Below are 22,519 nucleotides of genomic sequence, written 5' to 3' on the forward strand. Positions count from 1 at the left end.
CCTGTATACACACACTGGAGAGCTGAACCTAATGGAAGCACAGGGTCAACCATAACACTGCTTTTCCACCTTCACATGCAATGTTAAATCAGAAATTCAGGCAAGATCTGACAGGAATGGTCTATATCATGCAAAAGACCTTTACTCTACTCAACATTAATCACATCGGTGAAATAGGCTCATGATTAAAGGAGAACATGGAGAATCTGGAGAACTTTCAAACTTTATTGTACATATTAAATGTCATCATTTTATTTAAAAATTTGGGTAGTAACCACAGAAACACTGAAGTGGCAGTGTGTTTCAAGGTAACAAATGCATCTTAATTTTGTTGAGATTTTAAATTGGATAAAATAGCATACAAATTTAAGCAAGAATTTCACTAACTGAACCTTAGCACAAAACAAAAATATCCATATTCAAGTATAAATACTAATAAGTTAATTCAGTAATACTGGCATATCCTAGCACTTGCATATTCATATCATTGGTTTCCAATAGTCTATGTACATGTTCAGTTCAAGTTTCGACAAGAATGTTACAAGTGTACTTCATTACTACTTTAAGAATCCATGTGATGTACAAATATTAAAAAAGTTTATCATAGCTTTTGCCAAAACAAGAGTGACTACTTGGTTAAAAATAAGACTCAGGGTGCCCCCTGCTGGTAAAAGTATATAAGCACCCGAGCCCGTCTAAGAAATGCTGTCTATTCTAAGATTTTGTATTAACAGGATAAGATTTGCATTCAATTGCACAAGATACTAAAAAAAAAAAAAAAAAAAAAAAGTCAAATGGCATGACAAATTTTGGACTTTTTTCAGTCCATTGATGACAAACTGGATTCAATATGAATCAACATGACAATATTTTAGTACTCCTCATTTTGTTACTACAAACTCCCCAACAAAGTCAGTAACTGAGAAATAAATAATTTAGCGAATATTTGCAAACCTGAAAAATCACATACAGAGACACACAATCACTTTTTTCTTTACTGTGAACATCTCTAATAGAACAGAATACTCACTTGTTTGCATGCTTAAAATTCTCAGATCGCAAAAAAATCCTTCGCAGTGTCATTTCCAAACAAACAGCTGACTAAGTGAAACAGCATTTGAACAAAACTGCCATAAAATTCTCATTGCTTCTCTCGTAATTGAAGGATAAATTGAATTGCCTTCCTGTTAATTCTTCCAGCCAAACAACTTGGATATGGGTGATTTCTTCTTTTTTTCTTTCTTAATATCTGTTAGCAAGAGGGAGAGCATGCTTAAGAGTTCATCCTTCACTTACATCAGAGGTGATTCAAAAGGTGATTTTCCCCCACTTTCCAACAAAAACCAAAGGGTCATTTACTATGGCAGTTTAAGCTGTGAACAATAGCTTTCAACACATTCAAAGTTCTTAAAATCATGCATTGCAAATGTTTGTGACTTTTGCCCACATTTTGGGCTGGCCTAATTGGCCTGGTAAATTATACATTTTATTAATATGCGTTTCAGCTCTAAAAAGCAGGAAAGTCATTAGCTATGACTAGACTGTAATGGTTTCCATTAGTGGTCATTAAAACAAAATGGGATGCATATCTTCTCCTGCTGCTCCCTTTTCGGATTTTAAAAAACACTGAATATATAAACACACACACACACACACACACAGCGATAGCCGTTAAGTTTCTAAGTACAGTTAGCGGAGGCGGAGAGTGGTACACACGTCCATGCCCCCTAAAAGAAACTAATTTTTATGAACTTCCCCATTCGAAACAAAATGAAAGACCTTTCAACTCCTGAAGTTTAGGAGAAACTATTAGTGCTACTAGACTAATCTAAAACCCACTGCTCATGTTTTCATAAAAGTTTTAATACATAACTGCCAAAGCACAATGATCTGAAAAATTGCATTTGGCTCTGAGACTTGCAGTGCATTTTCAGTGAAATGTCTTGACTGAAACAAGATAAGTACTTTTAGGTTAGTTTGGTTAATTCATCTTTGAAACAGAAACCTAATAACTGTGCTGACAAAGAAAATCCCAGTCTGTGAAAGTAATCTGAAAACACTGATCAAATGGATGTCATCAGCAAAGAAATATTTGCTAACAGACCTGAATGATTGGTGGGCGTTACTCTAAACACAGGCTTGGGAAAGTCTTTCTTTAGTTTGTATTTTTATATATATATATATATATATATATATATATATATATATATATATATATATATATATATATATATACATACACATATATATATATATATATATATATATATATATATATATATATATATATATATATATACATACATATACATACATATATATACATATACATACATATATATACATATACATACATACACACACACACACACACACACACACACACACACACACACACACACACATATACATATATATATATATATATATATATATATATATATATATATATATATATATATACATATATATATATATATATATACATACACACATACATACATACATACATATACACACACACACACACACACACACACGTGTATGACAGAAAGCCTACATTTTCTAAACTTACCCAAGTCCTGCATCATCCTATTCAACTGCTCATCCTCCTCTTCCTCCCTGTTAAAAGCAAAAATGAAACAAGAAATTAAACAAATGGACAAAGTCTGCAGTGAAGTTCCTAGATAAAAGACTGTAGCTCGAACTTTAAACCGACTGGAATTCCAAAGTTTAATTACCACCATGAGTGTCCGTGACAAGCCTTAAATAGCAGATCCAAATCAGTTCAAGTGACATTAAGCATGCTTGACTTTGAATAGAGCAGGAGAATGTAGTTATAAATTTGTCAAATATGACAGTTAACAATATAAGGTCAAACAAACAAAGGAAGAGATCGCTTGGCTTTCTGTTCATTACACAAACACAAGATATTTCTACATTATTACTGTGAAAAAGAATAATGAATATTAAAGAAAGAAAATATGAAAGAAACTAAATACGGGTGATTAATCAACTGAAGACTTAACTTAGCTGAAGGTAATTAAATTGTATAACTATAAATATTAATATCAAATATCCAGTACAGAAACCTAACTTTAGAATTGAATTAAATGTGGCAAGGTTATGAATGTACAGTGTCTGGGCAAATAATGTGCCAAAACATGACCGCTGTTTCCTGCATCAGGGTCCTACTCTGGTCCTGGAGATCTACCTCCATGCAGAACCCCAATCCAACACACCTGATCCAGGTGGACAAAGCCTTCAGTGGCTTCTGAATATTAGATTCAGGTGTGTAGGTAGTAAGCTCTGCAGATCTGCAGGAGGGGAGTTGTCTTAAATGTTATTTATCGTGTATTTACATATAGAGTTCAGTCTGCAAGTAATTGGAAAGGAACAGTTTGTTGCCACAACTAGAATTAACTCCTCACGTTTGGTAGCTCCATTCTATACAATGTTATGATGCAGTGATGCAATGATGCAAAGTTGTGCAAGAAACCACTGAGAAGCAATTACTTATGGTCCCCAGACATGAAGGCTTTGGATATAAAAGGACCATGACTCCTATATGCAAATGTCTGCATTGAGCCATTAGATTAAAGCCAGCATTTAGCCATCATCATTCACTGCACAAGAAACAAAACCGCATGGAAATTGCATCACTGTCTGTTAACTTTAAGACTACACTGCAGCAACCGCTAGATAAAATGCCACCATAACAGGACTGTCCAGATGGTTCTGCTAAATTAAAAGAAATAATTTTAAAGTACTGTCTAAAGTAAAGTGTAGCATGGACACCTTATTCTATCTTCATCCAGTCCATCCACGATAGCATTTCGGTCATCAACTATTTCTACCAGTTTGGCAATCAGCTCCTCCTCCCGCTTGCGTTCTTGATATGTCTTCAGGTGGTCTACAGAGAGGGACATGCATTCATATGATAATGAATAAAAAAAACAAACAAACACTGAACTATAAGCACTATGGGGTAGCATGTTCCTGAACCTGTTGCAGTAAAAAAAAAAAAATTAAAAAGCCAAACAAACAAACAAAAACAAACCCCGCCCCATCATTTTAATCCTGTTTTGACCTGGTTTTGCCATCAGTTTCCGAAGCTCTGCCTCTACATTGGGTTGTTCTTCTTCTAGGTCCTGGGTTCTTCCTCTGCCACACAGTTTTTCATGGGATTATTTTTAGAAAGTTTTTTTAAACAGCTGCTTTTGTACTGCATCTAAATTTCCTGCTCACAAAGTTTCTGCCCCATCCCGTTTCCCCAGCAACGCATACTTACATGTACACCAGTTCGCTCTCTCGTCGCATGTAGACCTGTTTATTTCGGATGAGGTTGAACCAGTCCACCATCGAGTCATTCATCAACACATCCCCTTTGCCCTCTGAAAGAGAAGCACAGCATTACGGCAAGTCACCTCAAGTGGGAAAAGGAATCGGTTCTCTTGGTGTACTCAGTCAGGTGGGCTGTCCTTCCTTTCCAGAAGGGCTGCCCAGTCACTTTCTCAACAAGGCCAAAAAAGGATCTCTCCAATATCTAATTTGTGCTGTTTGCGTGCACTTATTTTGGTCCATTTTCACCCATTAGTACTCTTTCCTGAGGGATTCATCTTACACAGTAAGGAGAGCAGAGGTTCCACCTGCATGTTTTATTTGAGCTCTGTAATTATTCACTAAATTTAAGATGCTAAAACCTAATAAACCTACAGCTATTAAAAATATTTCAAGTCTTGTTAAGCAATTGGTAGAAAATAAACAGTGTTTTATCAGTTTTTAAAGCATGCCTTATTTGTTCATTATAAATTTGCTTTGTGACAGTGCATAGCACTAATTGGGTTTGCATTGAGTTAGCAGCTGCATATTTCAGGGATTTGACAAAGACTGTTAAATGTGCACTGTGAAGCCCAGAATGGAGCCCAGTAATAATACTGCCACCAGCTGGACACCAATACTTCTGCTTGATTACTGTAACTAGCTGTAAGCAAGTGCAGTTTAACCCTTTATCATAAAGTCAAATTGTATTTCCACTCTGCTACTGGACTAGAGATTTAGTACTCAAAGTAATTCTGAGCTACGTGGCTCTGTTATTAGACATTATTAGGAGTGTAACGAGCAGAAGTCAAGTGGAAATAGCTACCAAGATTCCATTCCATTTTGATCGCTTTTTAGACAGTGTTTTATATTTCCTTGTGGAATCCAAGCTTAAAACTACTCCATATTTAAAAACCACTGAACATACATCATGGAGTCACGAGGATAAAGATGTACGTCATGCCCCCCGAGCCGTGCTCACACCCACCCTCTTCATAACGTCGGAGCTGCTTCTCCAACTCGACTCCTTGTTTTTCCAGCTCATCCAGACTATTCTCAATCTCTTTCAGCTCCTGAAGAATCTTTTCTTTGGGTATATAGTCAGGCTTTAGCTAAAATGGGAATAAAAAGCACATTCAGTATTTAAGCAAAGGATGTGCATGTTTAGTGTGAATTAGTAGACTGCATTCACAGATCTAAATGATGCCTAGAGATTCACCCTTCATAGAGTACAGTGTATGATTTGACTAACACAGACGAAAATCCATTTGAAATTCTGTGTGACACTAAATTAATGTTTACACTCTAAAAGGAGTTTACCAAGTTTCATTTAGTTAGAGGAGTCTAGCTTTTTCCACTGGAAGAATGAATGTACATTTGTTTTATTTTGTGATTGTTTTTAATTCTGTTTTATATTTATACTGCTGTACTTTTCTGAATGTCTATCTTATGGTGACATCAAGGTCAGATGGTGATATCTCTCAGGCCTCATCCACCCTTTTCCCCCATCTATCCATCTCCCTCGTCTCCTCCGTCTGCTCAATGCTTCTTAGGTTTGGTCTCACTTCTGTGTTTCTGAGACTGACAGCCTGTTGTTAGAGTAGCATCTCTCTTTCAGACTAAAGAAAAAAAACTGATCCAAAGTGTCTTTATGCATGCAAATAAACATCAAGACTCTGAGGATCAATACAGGCTCCTGTCTCTACATTGCCAAATTTCTAACACCACCAAGAAACGACAGTTAAGATGAGACAAAAACCTTTGTCAAGTTCTGTGGGTTTGTCCTTGATAAGGATTCAGAAAGGGCTGCATTGCTGCCCCTCTTGGAGTCTAAGAAAGAAAAACAGAAAGACAGACAGACAGAGTCAGAGATAGAAAATATGGCCAGAGTAAATATTAATCACGTACACTCACTATTTTCAGAAATGTATCACACACACAAAGCTTGCTTATCTTTTTTCATTACTCCTTTTTTCATACTTTACCTTCAGCCTTACCACGCAGGGCAGTCCCATTTGTAACCTGGCTTGGCAAAGCTGAACTGCATTGTTCGTCATTTGTGGAGCCAGAGCTAGTGGTAGCTAGAGCATGCCCAGAAACCTGGGACTTTCCTGAGCTTGGCTGTGTTGTGGTCTCAGGTTTCTTCTCAGGCTCCTTAGTAGGTACGCTAGCTGCAGTGGAGTCTTTGGATGTTCCAGATCTAATAACCAGAAAAAAAATTAAGAAAAGAAGAAAAAAAGTAAATTTTCTCCACTTCACAATAAATTGTGAAATGTGGATCAACGTTCCTCTCACCTCCGACTAGGTGATTGTTAATGAGGGACAGGGAAAAGAGAGGAATGGGGTGGGGTTATTTCTGGTCTTCGTTGAGAGAGAAACTTGTATTCTGTGCACTCTTGCTTCAGATGCGACATGTCGCTGGTTTCGTACGGCGTAGCGGGGAATGCGCGCCAAGACAACCAATCAGTAAGCGCGAGGGAGTAAGAGGGATAGAACCTCTGGAGATTCAACCAATCCCAAAAGAAGGAAAAAGAAATCCAGTAAAACAATCTATTAACAGAAGAGAGTCAGAAACGTTTTCCACAGGAAAAAAAAATGCTTTAAGCGCATGAGAAGAGAAAAGAACAAGTGAGAACGAAGTGCTGAATAACATACTTGGAATCTTTGGCAACAGGCTTGAGCATAGACCTCCAGTCAGAGGGCGCTGTATCCACTTCTAAAATGGCAGACGAGTCAGGTTCATCAGGTTAGACTCAAATAATACATAAACGGACAAGCTAAGCTGGATGCACCTGTGTTATTTAAATGAATACAAAAGTGCCATTGATGTGATTGAAAAGCCCTACCTTTATTAACAAGCAACAGTGAGTTAGCTGTATTGGATGAGTCCTTTTCCTTGGCAGTGAGCCAGACTGCTGTGTTAGCCAATGCAGGAGCTGGGCTCTGTCCCGAATCCTTGTGCAGTGGTTTCAACAGCACTTTTCCAGAGGGGCGTTTGCTGCCAGTGTCCCCAGGGGAAATATTGCTACTGTACAAACCATTGGAATAAAAGTTGTATTAGTACCAACTGTCCACAAGGGGGCAGTGGCAGTATCAGATTACAGACAGAAATAATTTTTCTGAACAGTCATTGCCAGAAATGCAGCAAAGATGGCCCAGAGGCCAACAGAGAGAGTAGGTGAAACAACATGGTGTTTTGGAAGACTTCAGCACAGTTTAGGGATTTGGGGGATTTCCCAGTTCAAAATTCACCTGATTCAACTTAGCACGTTTAGCAAGCAGAGAAATTACCAAAGAATGCTGGACTTCAGCACTCCAGGAATGTAGGTCCCCTTTCCTACTTGGGAGTCTCAGACTGACCATGAGAATTATTTCCAGATGAAGGATACCTATGACTGGTTTGTGGAAACTAACAGGTTTTTATTAGTTTACAGATAATTAAACTGAAATGTTCCTCATTCCAACTGGCTGACTTGGTAAACATGGTTTACTGATTTAAGATGCAAAAGCAGAGTAAAAAAAAACAAACAACCCATTTGTTTTCAAACACAGTTAATTGTGCACTTGTGCCTGCCTTGATGTCAGACAATTTGATATTGGCACCTGTTTTACATGGCTTACTAAAAATAGATAATAAAGGGCACATAAAAAAACTACCCCCCAGCCTACAGAAACATTTTCTTGTAATGAAAGTTAAGAACTACTCACATTCACAGGTCCAAAATTGTAATGTAATGCCAAAATTGTCTTAATCACATGCCAGTTTCATGGACATAGACAGGGGGGGTGGGGGGAACCCAAAAAACCCAAACACATTTAAAATGATTCTGATTCACCAGAGATTCTCTTTTTAGGTCTAGATTTAAGCATAATCTGGGTCTGGGATGTAGTGCCCTGCAACCTAACAGAGTTAATCATCATCATCATCATCATCATCATCACTTCATGACAGTACATGTGACCAATGAGGTAGACAGGGGATAGAAGAACTGAGGCAGGGCTAACCTGGCAGGAGCTGTTTTGAGGCCAGCAGGCATCCTCGATGGGCTGCTGCTCTTTTTGATTTCCTCTGTAAACATCTTGTTGATGACAGACTTGGCTTCTTTTTTCTCGTTCTCCTTGTCCTTCTCCTTGTCTTTGGCCCAGTCTCCCACACGCAGCAGAACCCTGCCTTTAGCCGGCTCCCTGCTGGCTGGTGCCACCACTAAGGGCGGCCCTGTTGCTGCTTTCTTATTGTTCCTGACCACTGCTGTTGCCATAACCACAGGCAAGCCCTCATTCTCATTGGTCCTGACATCTGTTAACGTCATCTCGATGGGCAAACATGCATTCTTATTGGTCCTGACCACTGCTGGTGCTGGCACCATGGGCAGGCCCGCATTCTCATTGGTCCTGACCTCTCCTGGCACCATAACCAAGGGCAGGTCAATATTCTTATTGGTTCTGACCACTGCTGGTGTTGTCACCACAGGCAGGCCCGCATTCTTATTGGTTCTGACCACTGCTGTCGTTGTCACCATGGGAAGACCTGATTTCTTATTGGTTCTGACCACTACTGGCGCAGTCACCACAGGCAGGGCCGTGCTCTCATTGGTCCTGACCACTGCTGGCGCCGTCACCACTGGCAGGCTAACATTCTCATTGGTCTTAACCATTGCTGGCACCATAACCAAGGGCAGGTCAATATTCTTATTGGTCCTGACCACTGCTGGTGCCATTACCACGGGAAGACCTGCCTTCTCATTGGTCCTGACCACTGCTGTCGTCACCATGGGAAGACCTGCTTTCTCATTGGTTCTGACCACTGCTGGTGCTGTCACCACAGGCAGGCCCACATTCTTATTGGTTCTGACCATTGCTGGCGCAGTCACCACAGGCAGGGCCGTGCTCTCATTGGTCCTGACCACTGCTGGCACTGTCACCACTGGCAGGTTAACATTCTCATTGGTCCTGACCACTGCTGTTGTTGTCACCATGGGAAGACCTGCTTTCTCATTGGTTCTGACCACTTCTGGCGCCATCACCACAGGCAGGCCTGCATTCTTATTGGTTCTGACCACTGCTGGTGCTGTCAAGACAGGCAGGCCCGCATTCTCGTTGGCTTGACTGGCCAGAGTACTCCTGGTTATTGGACCAGTGCTCCCTGAGCTACTGCTCATCTCGAAGAATCTGTAGGAAAAACAAGGGTTGGAAGGGCATTTTAAAATACATCTTTAATGCCATTCCTTTGATCATGCCCATTCTAAAAAGGTCAGGGGACCACCTTGTGTTCAAAAGGCATGAATGTCCACTGTGCAGTGATGTAGCGAGAGCCTGGTGTGATGTGCAGCCAGCAAGCTCAGATGGAGGAAAGAAAAAAGTCAGAACTACTCTGCCGTTGAAACATCACAATGTGCAATGCTCTGCCACAAAACTGCAGGGGACTCTTATGACTCACAGATAGCATGCTGGAAAGTAGTCAGTATCACCAAAATGGCCAATAAGCTTTCTACAAAATTCTGACCATATTTATCCTGGCACATTATTAGAGACCTAGTTCAAACTCATGAACATGACACATTTGAAAAAATAACCATCTTTTCAGCCAACCCCAACGGTCCTCCTCACCTTTGTCTTGCCTCCTGGTTCTTCACAACTGTGCTGCTTGGTGGTTTCAAGGGTTCCGCTTTCGCACTTTTGTCCATGGGACTTTTCACGGGTGGGGGCAGGGCTGAAGAATGGGCCGGTGTGAGCTTAGAACGTGGGGAGGGCGTAGGGGTGGAGAGGATGTCACTCTTACCAGCCAACCAATGAGGGCTTGGTCTGGACGTGGTGGAGGCCTTTACCAAGTCAGCAGGCAATGAAGGAGAACTGCAGCTGATAGCTGGGACAGAGGAGGTGGTGTTGGTGGAGGGTGTGGCCTTGCTGGAGGGCATTGCCCTGGTGGCTGGTATAGGCTGAGAATCGCGCAGGGGCAGTGGGACCTGCCTGGCCTGTGGAGTTGGAAGCTTTTGTGTACTCTGGTGTGTTCTGCAGATGAACGTGTTAGGCTCCTTTCCAGGTTTATATGTGCCAGACAGAAGAATGCTGGCGCACTCGCTGCACCTATTGATTAAATTTTTTTTTAAATGATTAAAAACATTTAAGCTTTAATTTAAACTAGGGCTGTGTGATAAATAAAATACTATACTGTATTTTAGTTGTTATTTAATATTGCTACACATTGTAAATGTGATGCACCTTGCAATATGCAAAAAACACTAAAGCTGAACAACTGATGTGACAGCATTATCTACATTTACATTTACTTACAATTCATACAACTTGAGCAATTGAGGGTTAAGGGCCTTGCTCAGGGGCCCCAACAGTGGCAGGACTTGAACCAGCAACCTTCCAAGTCAAGCACCTTAACCATTGAGCTACTACTGCCCTGTAGTTCAGCATCATGTGACTGTCACGATTCATCAGTACATCCGCTGACATTTATGAGTAGTCAGGACATTCACGGAACACAAATAATTAACTGATTCATTATAGGGTTTGTTTGCATTAGACTTAAGACAATGTTTTATATTCTAATTATAATGATAAACCATAATATGATGCTGCAAATTCCATGCATTCCGATGCGAATGTCCTTTCATCGTTTCAGTCAACATGGAATTTGGAAAACAAACAAACCAAAACACTGAAACACTGCATAGACAAAGGACTAAGCAAAGTCTCAATATAAATATTTCAGTAATGGGACAAGACCTACTATGAGAGGTTGCCACTACATAAATGAAATGCTGGATCTCAGTGGGAGAGCAACATAGAATTAAAAAGATAGCATTTTTAAGAGATTAACTATGTTTTTAAAAATGCTTAGTTTTTAAATCAACACAGGCTGGTTCAGCCACAATGTTATAATACACATCCATTTTTCATTTGTCAGCCATACATGCCAACAAACTTTATTTCTGTACTCATAACAGCCTTTCACATTCAGTGGGCATTGGGTAAAATATTTGTATTGAGTAAGTCACGTGTATCAGAGTTTCTTTGTATCATTTGCATGCAACCTCAGCATTCCTTTGGAGATTTAAAAAGGCCATTCAAAAGATAATGTTGGATGACAGAAGGCAACTGAACAATAATTTGCTTAATATTAATCACTGATTTAATTTATTGCAATATTTGATATTGTTTATAGCGGATATAGCCAGTGCTAAAGAACACATTTTGTTTTAAATACAAAAAGTACTTTCCCACAGTAGCTGACATGCTGTCATCTGACAATAGTGGTGAGTCATTGCTAATGTATGACTGATGACATTTGCCAGCATAGTGATGAGGTGGCTAAAATTCCAAGAGGAACTGAATGAGACTTTTAGTTCCTTTTGCATGCATTTTAGATCAAACCATCTAACAGATAAAAATATTAAATATGTTGAAAAATGAAACCATGTAAACAAGAAAGGATCTTCATACTTGAAACAGTTTCTGTGGTAAAGCTTCCCATCCACTAGGTGGCGCTGCACAAGGTGGACATGCTTGTTGCAGACACTGCAGCTACTGCTTAATGTGCCGGGTTTATTGGAATGCTCAACCAGGATCTCCCTCTGTAAAACAGTAACACACACACAGTTGTAGATTTATTCTAGCCGATTAAAAGTATTCAAAGGGCCTTCTAAAAATACACAACAAAAGGTAATGCAAATAGAAGACAAATGTCATTTTCATTCAGTACACTTCACTGTATTTATGTCAAAGTTTGAAAAAAGGAGAACTAAATTTCCGAATACCAGAGAGACAGCACAACTGCCCATCATACCTGTTCAATATGCTCTAAATGTAAAGTATCTAACAATTGATTCTGTCTTATTTCACCTTATTTTCCGTGACTTCTTTAGGTGAGCCGAATACTTTAGCTGTCACTGGTTGGTTCCTCTTCCCAGATACCTCTTCCCTGGATTCTTCCGCTGGCCTTTTCACACCAGCTATGCCTCCAACTTTAGATACAGAGAGACAGGCAGACAGAAAGCAAGAGACAGAGAGAGAAAGAATGAACAAGAAAAAGGAAAAAGGGAGGTTTAAAACTGAAAAACAAACAATCAACCACCAATGTACTACATTACTTAACTCTTGTAAGTCAGAGGGACATGCAAAACAACTTCAAGAACAATGATTGTGTGTACATTATTGGTCAAGCAACTTTGAAAGCCCCAACCATACAACACACACACACACACACACACACACACACACACACACACACACACACACGGTGCTGGGGATACATGTATGTCTTACTGGGAGAGCGGCCGTGGAAGTAGTTGTAGTACTGTGAGACATAGGTGAGGATGCTGAGACGATCAGGCACTTTGAGGGCCACCATGTCCTCTGCATCCAGCAGGGCGGGGATCCCCAGTTCCTTTTCAGCGACTCCAAAGGCCTTTGGCCACACCAGACAAGGAAGAGAATAAGAAAACAGGAAGGTGGGCAAGAAGCCCCATTCCCATCATACTTATAATACATGAAAAAGGGCACTTAAGTCCTATAACAGAAAACCGGACACCAAATCAAGAATGGTTGTGTGAAAATGGCAACACTGTGGTGTCACTGGCTATGAACACCATTCCCATTAGGAATCTCAGGCTTTTGGATTTTCAAAATCTGAGAAAATGGCAACCTTTGTAAACCTTCCTTTACACAGCATTATATCATGTGAACAAGGTAAAACACACACACACACACACACAGTGTAACAATAATCCAAAGCTACAATTCAAGTAATACCGCTTTGTGGGTTTTTTTCCCCTCCCTAGAAAAAAAAAAACTCTGGTATTCTTTCTGGGATTTATTTCTTGGTTTCTCAAACAATTTGGAAAACTAAGGAGAAGATCATTAAAGATTAACTTAATTTCACATAAATTAACTACATTAAACAAAAACAAAACTAATTATCTTAAAAATATAACAAATAAAAGCACACACACATACACAATATAAACACAAATATCAAATAAAAACAGTTTAAAAAACAAAATACATTTTTAAAAACCTTCACCTAAGACTGCTCAGAAAAAAAAAAAAAAACTATTTATGGAGGCAGTTAAATTAATTTTGAAGCTCCTATTAAGAATACCATCAAGAAGATTGCTCTCTGAGCCGGGACAATGTCCGCTGCAGTACAGAAATCCTTTTCAATGGGGACAGATGATATGGGTACTCCAAGGTAGCGTTTCACCAACTTGGCTAAATAGGGAAACTCGCTCCCATTGTTCTTCCACCATCTAAGTGGATTTGACTCCAGTGTGAAGCTCTGCACTGCCTTGTAAAGGCTGTACTTCCCCTTTCACTACTTGAGACAAAATATTTGGTGGCAGGGTTTGTTCCTCTGGAAATAATCTACTAAACAGTTCAGTGATTGGTGATCTTTTGGCTAGAGGTTCACCACTGTTGCAGGATGCTATTTCTGATGGCTCCTCAGTCTCCTCCCTTGATGCTTGGGCCTAACAAAGACAATCTCACAAAACAGTTGCAACATATTGATACCATTAGATATTATTACAACTAAAATATCTGAAAAATATGTACATCCAGAAAACTTGCATTAATAAAACTACCAAAACAGCTGCACATTTCTGATGGTTAAAAGGCTTATCATCTGTTTAGTTCAGTTTAAAGAAACCCGTTATGTACAGCCCTATTTTACTGCATTTTGTCACCAAGATGCTTTCTATGCGTTAGGGTCTTAAAACTAAAAACTGTACTGATTAAATCAATTTTAATCAACTGATTGTTAAAAAATATTAATCTAAACAATTACCTGTGGGGGATCCAGAATATATCCAGCCAGGCTGTTGAAGGTCTTGCCACAAGTGGTCTCAGGCAGAAGGCAGAGATTCGAAAAATGGGTCAAGTGGAGTGCTCATATGAAGAAGCTGAACACGCATTGACTCAGCGTCAGTGTCTGTTATTGTCAGAGGCCATGGCAGATCATTCACAACTGCTGAATCTGAGTCAATGTTTCATGGTGGAATCAGTAGCATAACTGAAACTGGTGGCAGCTGATCAGTACTGAACAGAGTACACACTCATTTTCAGAGACTCTGAACTACATCCTGAGGCATTTTTTACATCTTCATCAGATGTTAAGGCTCCTCTAAATGCACCTGTATGTAAGTGCTGAGAAAAGAACAGTCTGTTGTTGGACTCAGTGCTCAAGCATGGCCTGGGTTGAGTTCCATCTTGTGGGTACACCCTGAATTGGCTTGTGTGAAGGAAACAGGAGAATGTCATTTTTCCTTTAGCACTGCTGCAGCTGCAGTGCTGCAACGAAATTTTTTTATTTATTTATTTTTAGCTATGCCTGAAAATTTTTAGTTTTTTTAAATTGAGACATCTGGTTAATGACCGTCCTCTTCTGTGATGCCAGGTTAACAGCATGTGCAAAGCTTTGCATGTGCGGTGAAAATCCACTTCAACCTATACTTCTCTATACTTTTCGGGATAACCAAAATATTCCCACAATACTGACCTCTCAGGGGGGTGGGGGGTGGAGGAAGAGGAATTATCCATCTTGAACTAATTAAAACACACCTAACTTTTGTGTGAACACCCAGTCATGATTGGACCAAAACAGTCACGTGACACATGCAGTTGGAATAATAAGAGGTGTAATATGCAAGTTAGAAAATATACAGCTTGCCATAACTTTAAAAATAGTAATAATAAATTGAGGATTTACATGTGTGTTAATTGTGAAAGGAGTTTTGTTACATTAGTAATGCAATGGCAGCTCCTGAAGCAGCAGATGCAATAGAAGCATAGGGTTGGATTTGATGTGAGTTGTCACAGATATGTCTTCCGGAACTGCTACACAAGACCATTTACATTTGCATCAGGATTTAAGTCTTGGTTTTAGAATCAATACACTACACACACGCACGCAGTTCTGAAGAAAGAGTCAACACAGGTTTCACCCAACCCCTAGCAATCAATCATAAGGAGCAGAAAATCCCGCTGGGGACCACAGACTTCTGGATGCTCCCTGTAGAGATGCACAAAGCTCCATGAGAAAGCAATCGTGACAATACATTTTTTTTCTTTTTGATTTTCTTAAGGCTCAGATCAGCCTTTTAGGATTATGACCTCAACACAAGCACCTCAGCAATGACACGGACAGCGTGGTAATACAAGAGCGTGTGCTGAGAATCTAGTAATTCACCAATGCCAACTGAAGACTTTTTGAAAGCAGTAAAGCTGTGGCACGTCTACTCACTATAATCAAGTTCAAGAGCAAAATCAACCCCAGTTTCACATTTAACCCCACCATACATTGAGAATGTTCTCGTTGCATCAACATTCTTAATATATGGTGGGATTAAAAGGTGCAATGTCTATGTTTCTATAATTTGGGGGGGGAAAAAAAACAGAGAATTTTCCCCACTTTTTCTGGCGAGAACTATTCTTGCCCCACCCCATCTTTTAAAAACAATATAATAATGTAAATTATTTGGCTAGAAAAATACAACCTTTGGATTAGGACACCTCTATAATTCTACTGGCAAGATATAGCAAGACGTGGCATGTTGCCGGGCTTTAACTGGTGTCAGGGTGGACCTTCTGAGGTGAGGGAGACAGGACTTGAGAAACTGAGGAGCAGATAGGGAAACCCAGCAACTGCAGCGAGCTGGACAGACCAAGCCACTGGCTGTCCATAAGTGTAGCTGCCTAATTCCTCAGACATCATTAGGATCAGAGCCAAGGTATATAACGAGAGGCAGGAAACTTGTGCAGTTTTCCACACAAGCGTTGAACTTACAACTCCATTCTAGCATTGCCCAAGAGCATGTTCCTGGTCACACCATGCATGACTATTCCCTTTAATAATACAAGACTGGAAAGTCCCACCAAAATGCAGTGACTTTTGACTGCCTGAAAATTTGGAAAGTTTTCTGTATTTTAGTTCAGTCACCAAGGCTAAAATAATATTAATGATAACAAGGGGGGATAAAAATTATAATATCCAATAGAATCATGTTATCTTTTCAAGATTCAAGAAACTTCTGAAAGAAATTAAATTGTACAATTTCTCACCCAGAATAAACAAACAAACAGGATTGTCAATTCAATGGCTTTTTTGTCATCTCCATGATGTGGCAACTCTGCGTGTAATTTTCCTAAGAGGGACGAATGGCTGCAGAACATTCCTGTCTCGCTCATGTTTATCTCTTCAGCAAACAAGACAAGGTGAGCACTGGCCCATATTCCCTCTCAATGCAGGCCAAATCCCATCATCAAAGAGATCAAAATACACAAGACCCAGCATGACCAGAAATGGTAAATCGCAGCCAAGGTTGAAAAGGGCCAAAGGGGCTTGTTCACTAAATCTTTTGCGCGTGTGTGTGTGTGTGTGTGTGTGTGTGTAAGTACGGGTTATCCAATATGGTGGGTGAGAGATGAAAACACATTTTCAAATGAAGACATCGGCACAATTCCAACACCACAAAATGCACTGGTAACTGCCAAGTAAGAAACAACACACCCATGTTATACTGGAATTTATTGACTTATAATAAACATCAGCTTCACAAGCTTTCGTTTGTCTAATTTCTGAAAAGATCCAATTTAGGCAGAAATTCCCAGCCTGTTATGCGTTAGTGTTTTTCCATTTGTAATGCGCTTTCAGTTTCTACATTTATTTGTCTGCATGTATGCATAGGAGAAGCCCGCTCAGAGCACTTGAAATGACTTTGTTTAGTTACCATTAATTTATCATTGCACCTCTGGAATCTGTTTTACTGGGATTGGATCAAATACACTGCTCTTCTGGACTGCCAATACTGGAGTCCTGGAAGGTCCAGAACAAAATGGGGATTTCCCAGCTAAAACCACACCTCATCTCAGCTACCAGTTAATTGCCTGGTTTATTATGTGTCTTGGTGCAGGAACAACCAGTGCTGATGGGTGGGCAGCCCTGGTCAACAGATATACACCTGCAGGCCTGATCAAATATGGGAGAGGTAAGCAGCAGACATCCTAGCATACACTGGCCTTGTGCAGTTCTTCTTACACATGCAATGCATTTCACAAGGGGGTTGGGTAATTAACTGCAAATCCTAACCACATGTGTGGTGCTGTGGCCTTCCTGGACAGGAGAAAACTGTTGTGCCGTGCTCCACCTCAAAGCTCAGGGCCCGTCTCCCCTATAGGAGATCTGTTTCTCCTATAAGGCATTACAGCTATGTCTGCACTGGCTGCCGGTGCCCTTGATCCCAAATGCTTACTCAACCAGTGCCACACAAACTGTAACTAGCAGACTTATATATATATTTATATTTAAACTACATCCAGTTCAGAGGCAAGATGGTTCAAAAAGCTTGTGTCTGAGTTAACCCAAATCTTTTGTTCAGCTTTTCTCTGTCTAGTTCTAATTTTACTTCTTTTGACAGCTGTCTACCCATTACCTCTATTTCATCTGTTTCACACTCTTGTCTCACTCTCCTTTTTTTCTCTCGCATACCACATTTTAATATTAGAATTATCTGGTAGTGCCATTTCTGGTCAGCATTTCCTTGAAGAGGAGAGACAGGAAGCATAGAGCATAGGAATGTATTCGATTTATGCCTTCTGACACCAGCAATTGTTTTCCCACTTGCATGCTTTAAAAAAAAAAAAGAAAAAAAAAAAAAAAAAAAGAAAAAAAAAAAAAAAAAAAAAAGGTCATTCCATGGCAACAGAATAACATTTTGGAAGGGGTCCGTCAGACATTTCCCTTGGCCAGCCTGTCTGAGCAGTCACACAAAATATAACAGTTAATGCATTAATCACCACTAATATAAGAGGGAGTGTCTAATCTTGGAATGGCTGATTCGAAATTCTTTTTAAGGTCTTTTGTAGGACAAGGATCAGTCAGTCAGCCTTTCTGCAGTAATCTTTAAAGGCACAATAAGTCATTTTCATAATGATTTGTGTTTCTGCTACAAAACAGTCATTATACTGACACCTAGTGGCCTGGATGTTTCAGAGATTCTGTATTAAATCTATTTGAAACATAGCCACCTATGGGGGGGGGGGGGGGGGGGCTGCTATATGGAGCATAAACTGGTTCATTTAAGATCTACAAAGCAATTTGATTCTTCATCTCATGTGAGCTACAATTTATAGAAATAAATCGCCTTCATACTCTTTAATACTTTTGATGGTAAAAATTATTTATTGCTCCTATAAGTGAAAACAGCAAGGCATAAATACTGAAATATAAAACATGAGAGATGAAGCCAAGCTTTGTTAAAGTTGTAACAGATGTCAGGAAATAGAAGGAATCATGCTCAGAATTTTCTTTTGGCAAATGCATAATTCAATTGCTATTTCATTATTTACAGGCAATTAACTCTACCGCTTTGGTCACAGTGTTCGTATTTGTACCACAGGCGTGAGGGCACGTCCATATATTCAAGCTACAGCAACCTTCATACGGCAACCAACAGTTCCCATAATCCTTCACTGCTTGTCCTGGCTGAAGAGCAGACACGTACTTTGAAGAAAGTTGCCAAAGTGGAAAGAACTGATAGAGTAATTGGAGAGAACTGTACTTGGGTCACAGTTATGGCCATAGAAGAGGTATACATCGGGTTAACTTATTTAGTTAGCTGACAAAGCTAAGACAGCAAAGGAACTGGACGTAACCAAATTACTCATCGAAGAAAAAGCTCAGTGCATTATTTCCAGTGTTTAGCTCCATCACAGAGCATTTCAAATAAATGTAAAATCCATACTAACACGTAGCCTACGTAATATTATACAAATAAGGGTATCAGAACTGCCCTTGTAGCCTAGGTGTTAACATGTCGATTTGGATCACCTCAGGGCAAATAGTTTAGTTTACGTCTGTTCATATAGAATTAAACTGAAATCAATCATTGACTTGATTTTAAAGCAGGTCTCAGCACTGCGGATATGGAAGAAACTGACAGAGGTAAAGATATTAGAAAAAAGTGATCTAAATGTGAAAGAATGCTTACCAGGTGGTTGTTCTCGTAAACATTTTCTTTTCTTAAGGAGTCAAAATCTCTACAATAAAGGGATCAAGAATCACTTGAAAGTAAGCTTGTGCAACATAAAATCAACAATGTTAGGCAATGACCAACCCCAGGAAGTCCCCGGTAAGAAATGTTAACATTCAGTGCAGTCCAAACTGTAACAAAAACAGCGACATATTTAACAAAAGCCAAATCACTGGAATGTATGGACTATCGTGTAGTTTTGTCTGTTTTACATTTACAAATAACAAGCACATCGGTCCTAGCGCAGTACCGGCGCGCGCTTTTCGGAAGACCACTACCAAAATTAAAACAACACAAGAATCTTCAAAGAAGATTTTTGTACTTACATCAAGTCAGGTCTGTGTTTGTGGATCAGAGCACAGAAGGCCAGTCCATCCCTGAACGACGTAGTCATGTTGGTTATCGCTACATCCTTGTAGCCTTCACACTGGATTTTACACCACTGCTGAAGCGCTTTTATCGCTGCCATGCCGTACGAAACCCAAACGGTTGCCCTTATTTAAGTAATAGCTACACGACCGAGAGCGAACAGTAAACAGTGGTTTGATTTAGCTTAAACCAACACTTTTTTTTACGAATTCTTAACCTCGATGTTCAACTTTATATTGTAAACGAACAATCCAACGTACTCCCGAAAACTTCTTGGTACGCCGTTGCGTAGTAGGTGGAGCCAGAGATAAGTCCTTTAAAAGTTGGGGGATAATCCACTTAATATCCACTCCTTTCGGTTAGCCTTATACTGATTCTATGGAGTGAGAGAGAGAGAGAGAGAGAGTGTGTGTGTGTGTGTGTGTGTGTGTGTGTGCGCGCGTGTGCGCGCCCACGGTCTGTATTTACTATTTATTATTTACGTAGCGATACGTTTCAACCAATTTATTTAGAAAAGCACAATCTGATCCCGATTACAGTTTTATCAAAATGATACAAAATTCAGCCTTTAGTTAATAAACCAAAGGCATTTATGTTTTGTTTGCTTTCTATTTATTCACATTATGATCAGAACTAGCTATATTTGTAGACATAAAACCATAGCAATAACTTTTAAAATGAATTCCAGTAATATTAAATAACTAGTCCTAGCAGCCTGGCTTTTGATGATGCAATTTCATATGGACCAACTGGGCCACTGCTGTGGAATCAGCACTCCCATGTGAGGAAGTAAATCATGTTTCAAATTCAAGTGAATCCTAGCATTGTACCATCTAAGCTTTTTATACATGTCACATGCATTATCACACTGGCACTTCTCCATATCCAGACGTCACGACCGTGACTTGTTCAGATCAACCCTGTCAGGTACGCAGCAACAGCAAAGTTCACAAATCCCCCAGCTGGGTGTGGCTGTATTAGTGAAAGCATAGTAGGTGTCACAGGACCTGTTTAGTCTCGCTTAGTCACACGGCTCTGCCCACGGTACAGCCTGCAGTGATATGTGAGTCTGTCAACTAAACAAATGTTGCATCTGGCAAAACAATCTGCTCACGTGTTAAGATTAAAAACAACTTGATCAAGTTCAATTTTCGTTACATTTTAGCTTGGGTAGATGTTCCTACGTGTCTTCCACCACATACCTGCTGCTGCACTATCTGGTAACTCTCTGAGGCCCTCATGTGGCCTGTTTTTTTGTTCAGGAATAACATGCATGCTAGTGTTTGCAGGCAGGCCAAGAGTTGTTAGGTATAAAGAATCATAGTTGGGATAGCAGTAGTGTGTTATTAGTCTATCTGCAGCCAGCAAGAAGCTGTTGTGGGGTCTGAAAATGGTGGCTAGGATGCTCCGCTACACAGCAGGAGGTTGAATAGTGTGTGTCAGGTGCGGGAGGGATCATCTACATTACCGGTGGCCTTGCAAATGCAATGATTGTGGTTGTTAGTGTTGTTGGGGGCAGGTAGAGAGATCCTGAAGATCTTGGCTGTTCTTACAATCTACTGTAGGGATTTGTGTTTTGGGGCTGCACGATTCCAGCTGTTAAGGATGCTGTTTATTGTCCCTCTGTAGAAGGTGGTGAGGATGGATGGAGGCATGCTTGCCCGTCTCATCCTCTGCAGGTGGTGTTGCGGGTGAGGTCCTCTACGATGTGTGGCCAAGGAAATTTGAGTTTTTGGCTCTCTCTACACTTGTGCTATTGCTGTGCATCAGAGAGTGCTCAAAACACGACCCTCCTGTAGTCAGTAATTATGCCTTTATTAAGGGACAGATTGTCTCTACCAGTTTGCAAGCTGCTTTAAATAAGCTTGTAACAGCATCACTCATATCCTTTGCTTTGTCTTAGCATTGTCTTACAGTGTCTCACACTTTGGTCGGTCAAAGTGTGTTACTAAGCTTTCTTCAATGGCAGTGGAAATGTCAGTTATATGCTGGGTAACTTGAAAGAATGTTTAGTGGTGTACCTCCTTTTAAGGGAGTGATATTTCATGTAATGTCATGTAACGGGTATATGGATGTCAAATACAATGTACACATGGCAGAGTGTTCAAACTGATGTGGGATCTTTTTACAGCAATTCTGCTTTTTTTTTTTTTTTTGCCAGGAAAGGTTGTTTGAGTTTCAGGTTAGTTTAGCATGTCTGAACACAACAGTAAATGCAGATACCTTCAAGAGAACGTGTCGCATAAACAACATACATCAATTAACAACACAAAACAATGGCGCTAGGCTTTTAACAAGGACCAGCAAAAGGAAGAGCATTTCACATGTACTGGCTTCCCTTCACTGGCTACCCATGACAGAATTGATTTTAAGATTTCACTGGCATTTCTTCAACTTACATCTCCATCCTCCCACACCCATATTCAACTTCACAAGCTTTAAGATCCTCCAATCACTTGCTGTTGCCACTCTACATTCTGATCCAAAATCTAAAGCATTTCAGTTGTTGCCACAGTGGTAGTTTATGTTTTCATAAGGATATCATCCACTCTTGGTTTTGTCTCATTTAAGAACATTTATATTCCCATTTTTCACATCCTCAATTTTTTTTTAATAGCATTTAGCTGCATGTCCAGGTAAAAATACTTTGATTTTACTTTCCTTTACATCGGTTTTACTCGTTGGTTTTATCCTTGTACTATTTTTGCTGTTCATTTCATTTGTACTTACATTTCCTTATTGCGTGAATACAGCACTTTGGCCAGCACTTGTAGTCTTTTAAATGGGCTCTAGTT

General features: G+C 39.8%; 1 protein-coding gene across 2 annotated transcripts; it reads right to left on the minus strand.

Moving 5' to 3' along the window:
• Positions 1 to 211: 211 nt before the first annotated feature.
• Positions 212 to 20,067, minus strand: micall2b (mical-like 2b). Of its 2 annotated transcripts, XM_027006190.2 has the most exons (17): positions 19,682 to 20,067; positions 19,314 to 19,362; positions 12,595 to 12,736; positions 12,172 to 12,293; positions 11,773 to 11,903; positions 9,928 to 10,404; positions 8,326 to 9,489; positions 7,167 to 7,348; positions 6,976 to 7,036; positions 6,306 to 6,520; positions 6,080 to 6,150; positions 5,309 to 5,432; positions 4,292 to 4,394; positions 4,091 to 4,164; positions 3,799 to 3,913; positions 2,576 to 2,622; positions 212 to 1,249 (listed from the first exon to the last, which is right to left on the minus strand). In XM_027006190.2, exons 1-17 carry the CDS (start codon positions 19,822 to 19,824, stop codon positions 1,188 to 1,190), a joined length of 3,282 nt encoding a protein of 1,093 aa, XP_026861991.2. In that variant the 5' UTR covers positions 19,825 to 20,067; the 3' UTR covers positions 212 to 1,187. The 2 variants fall into 2 exon arrangements, with proteins under 2 accessions (XP_026861991.2, XP_035390989.1); XM_035535096.1 differs by lacking the exons at positions 212 to 1,249; positions 2,576 to 2,622; positions 3,799 to 3,913; ... (2 more) ...; positions 5,309 to 5,432; positions 6,080 to 6,150 and adding an exon at positions 6,616 to 6,870 and having other exon boundaries at positions 6,431 to 6,520.
• Positions 20,068 to 22,519: the final 2,452 nt, after the last annotated feature.

This window comes from Electrophorus electricus, chromosome 16 (genome assembly GCF_013358815.1).
Source record: "Electrophorus electricus isolate fEleEle1 chromosome 16, fEleEle1.pri, whole genome shotgun sequence".
Classification (NCBI taxonomy): Eukaryota; Metazoa; Chordata; class Actinopteri; order Gymnotiformes; family Gymnotidae; genus Electrophorus; species Electrophorus electricus.

Coding starts and splice junctions, on each gene's coding strand:
- micall2b (XM_027006190.2), bottom strand. CDS start 19,824: ATGGCAGCGATAAAAGCGCTTCAGCAGTGGTGTAAAATCCAGTGTGAA. Junction 12,294..12,594: donor CTTCCACGGCCGCTCTCCCA/GTAAGACATACA, acceptor CTGTATCTAAAG/TTGGAGGCATAGCTGGTGTG. Junction 4,165..4,291: donor GAGAGCGAACTGGTGTACAT/GTAAGTATGCGT, acceptor ACTGTGTGGCAG/AGGAAGAACCCAGGACCTAG.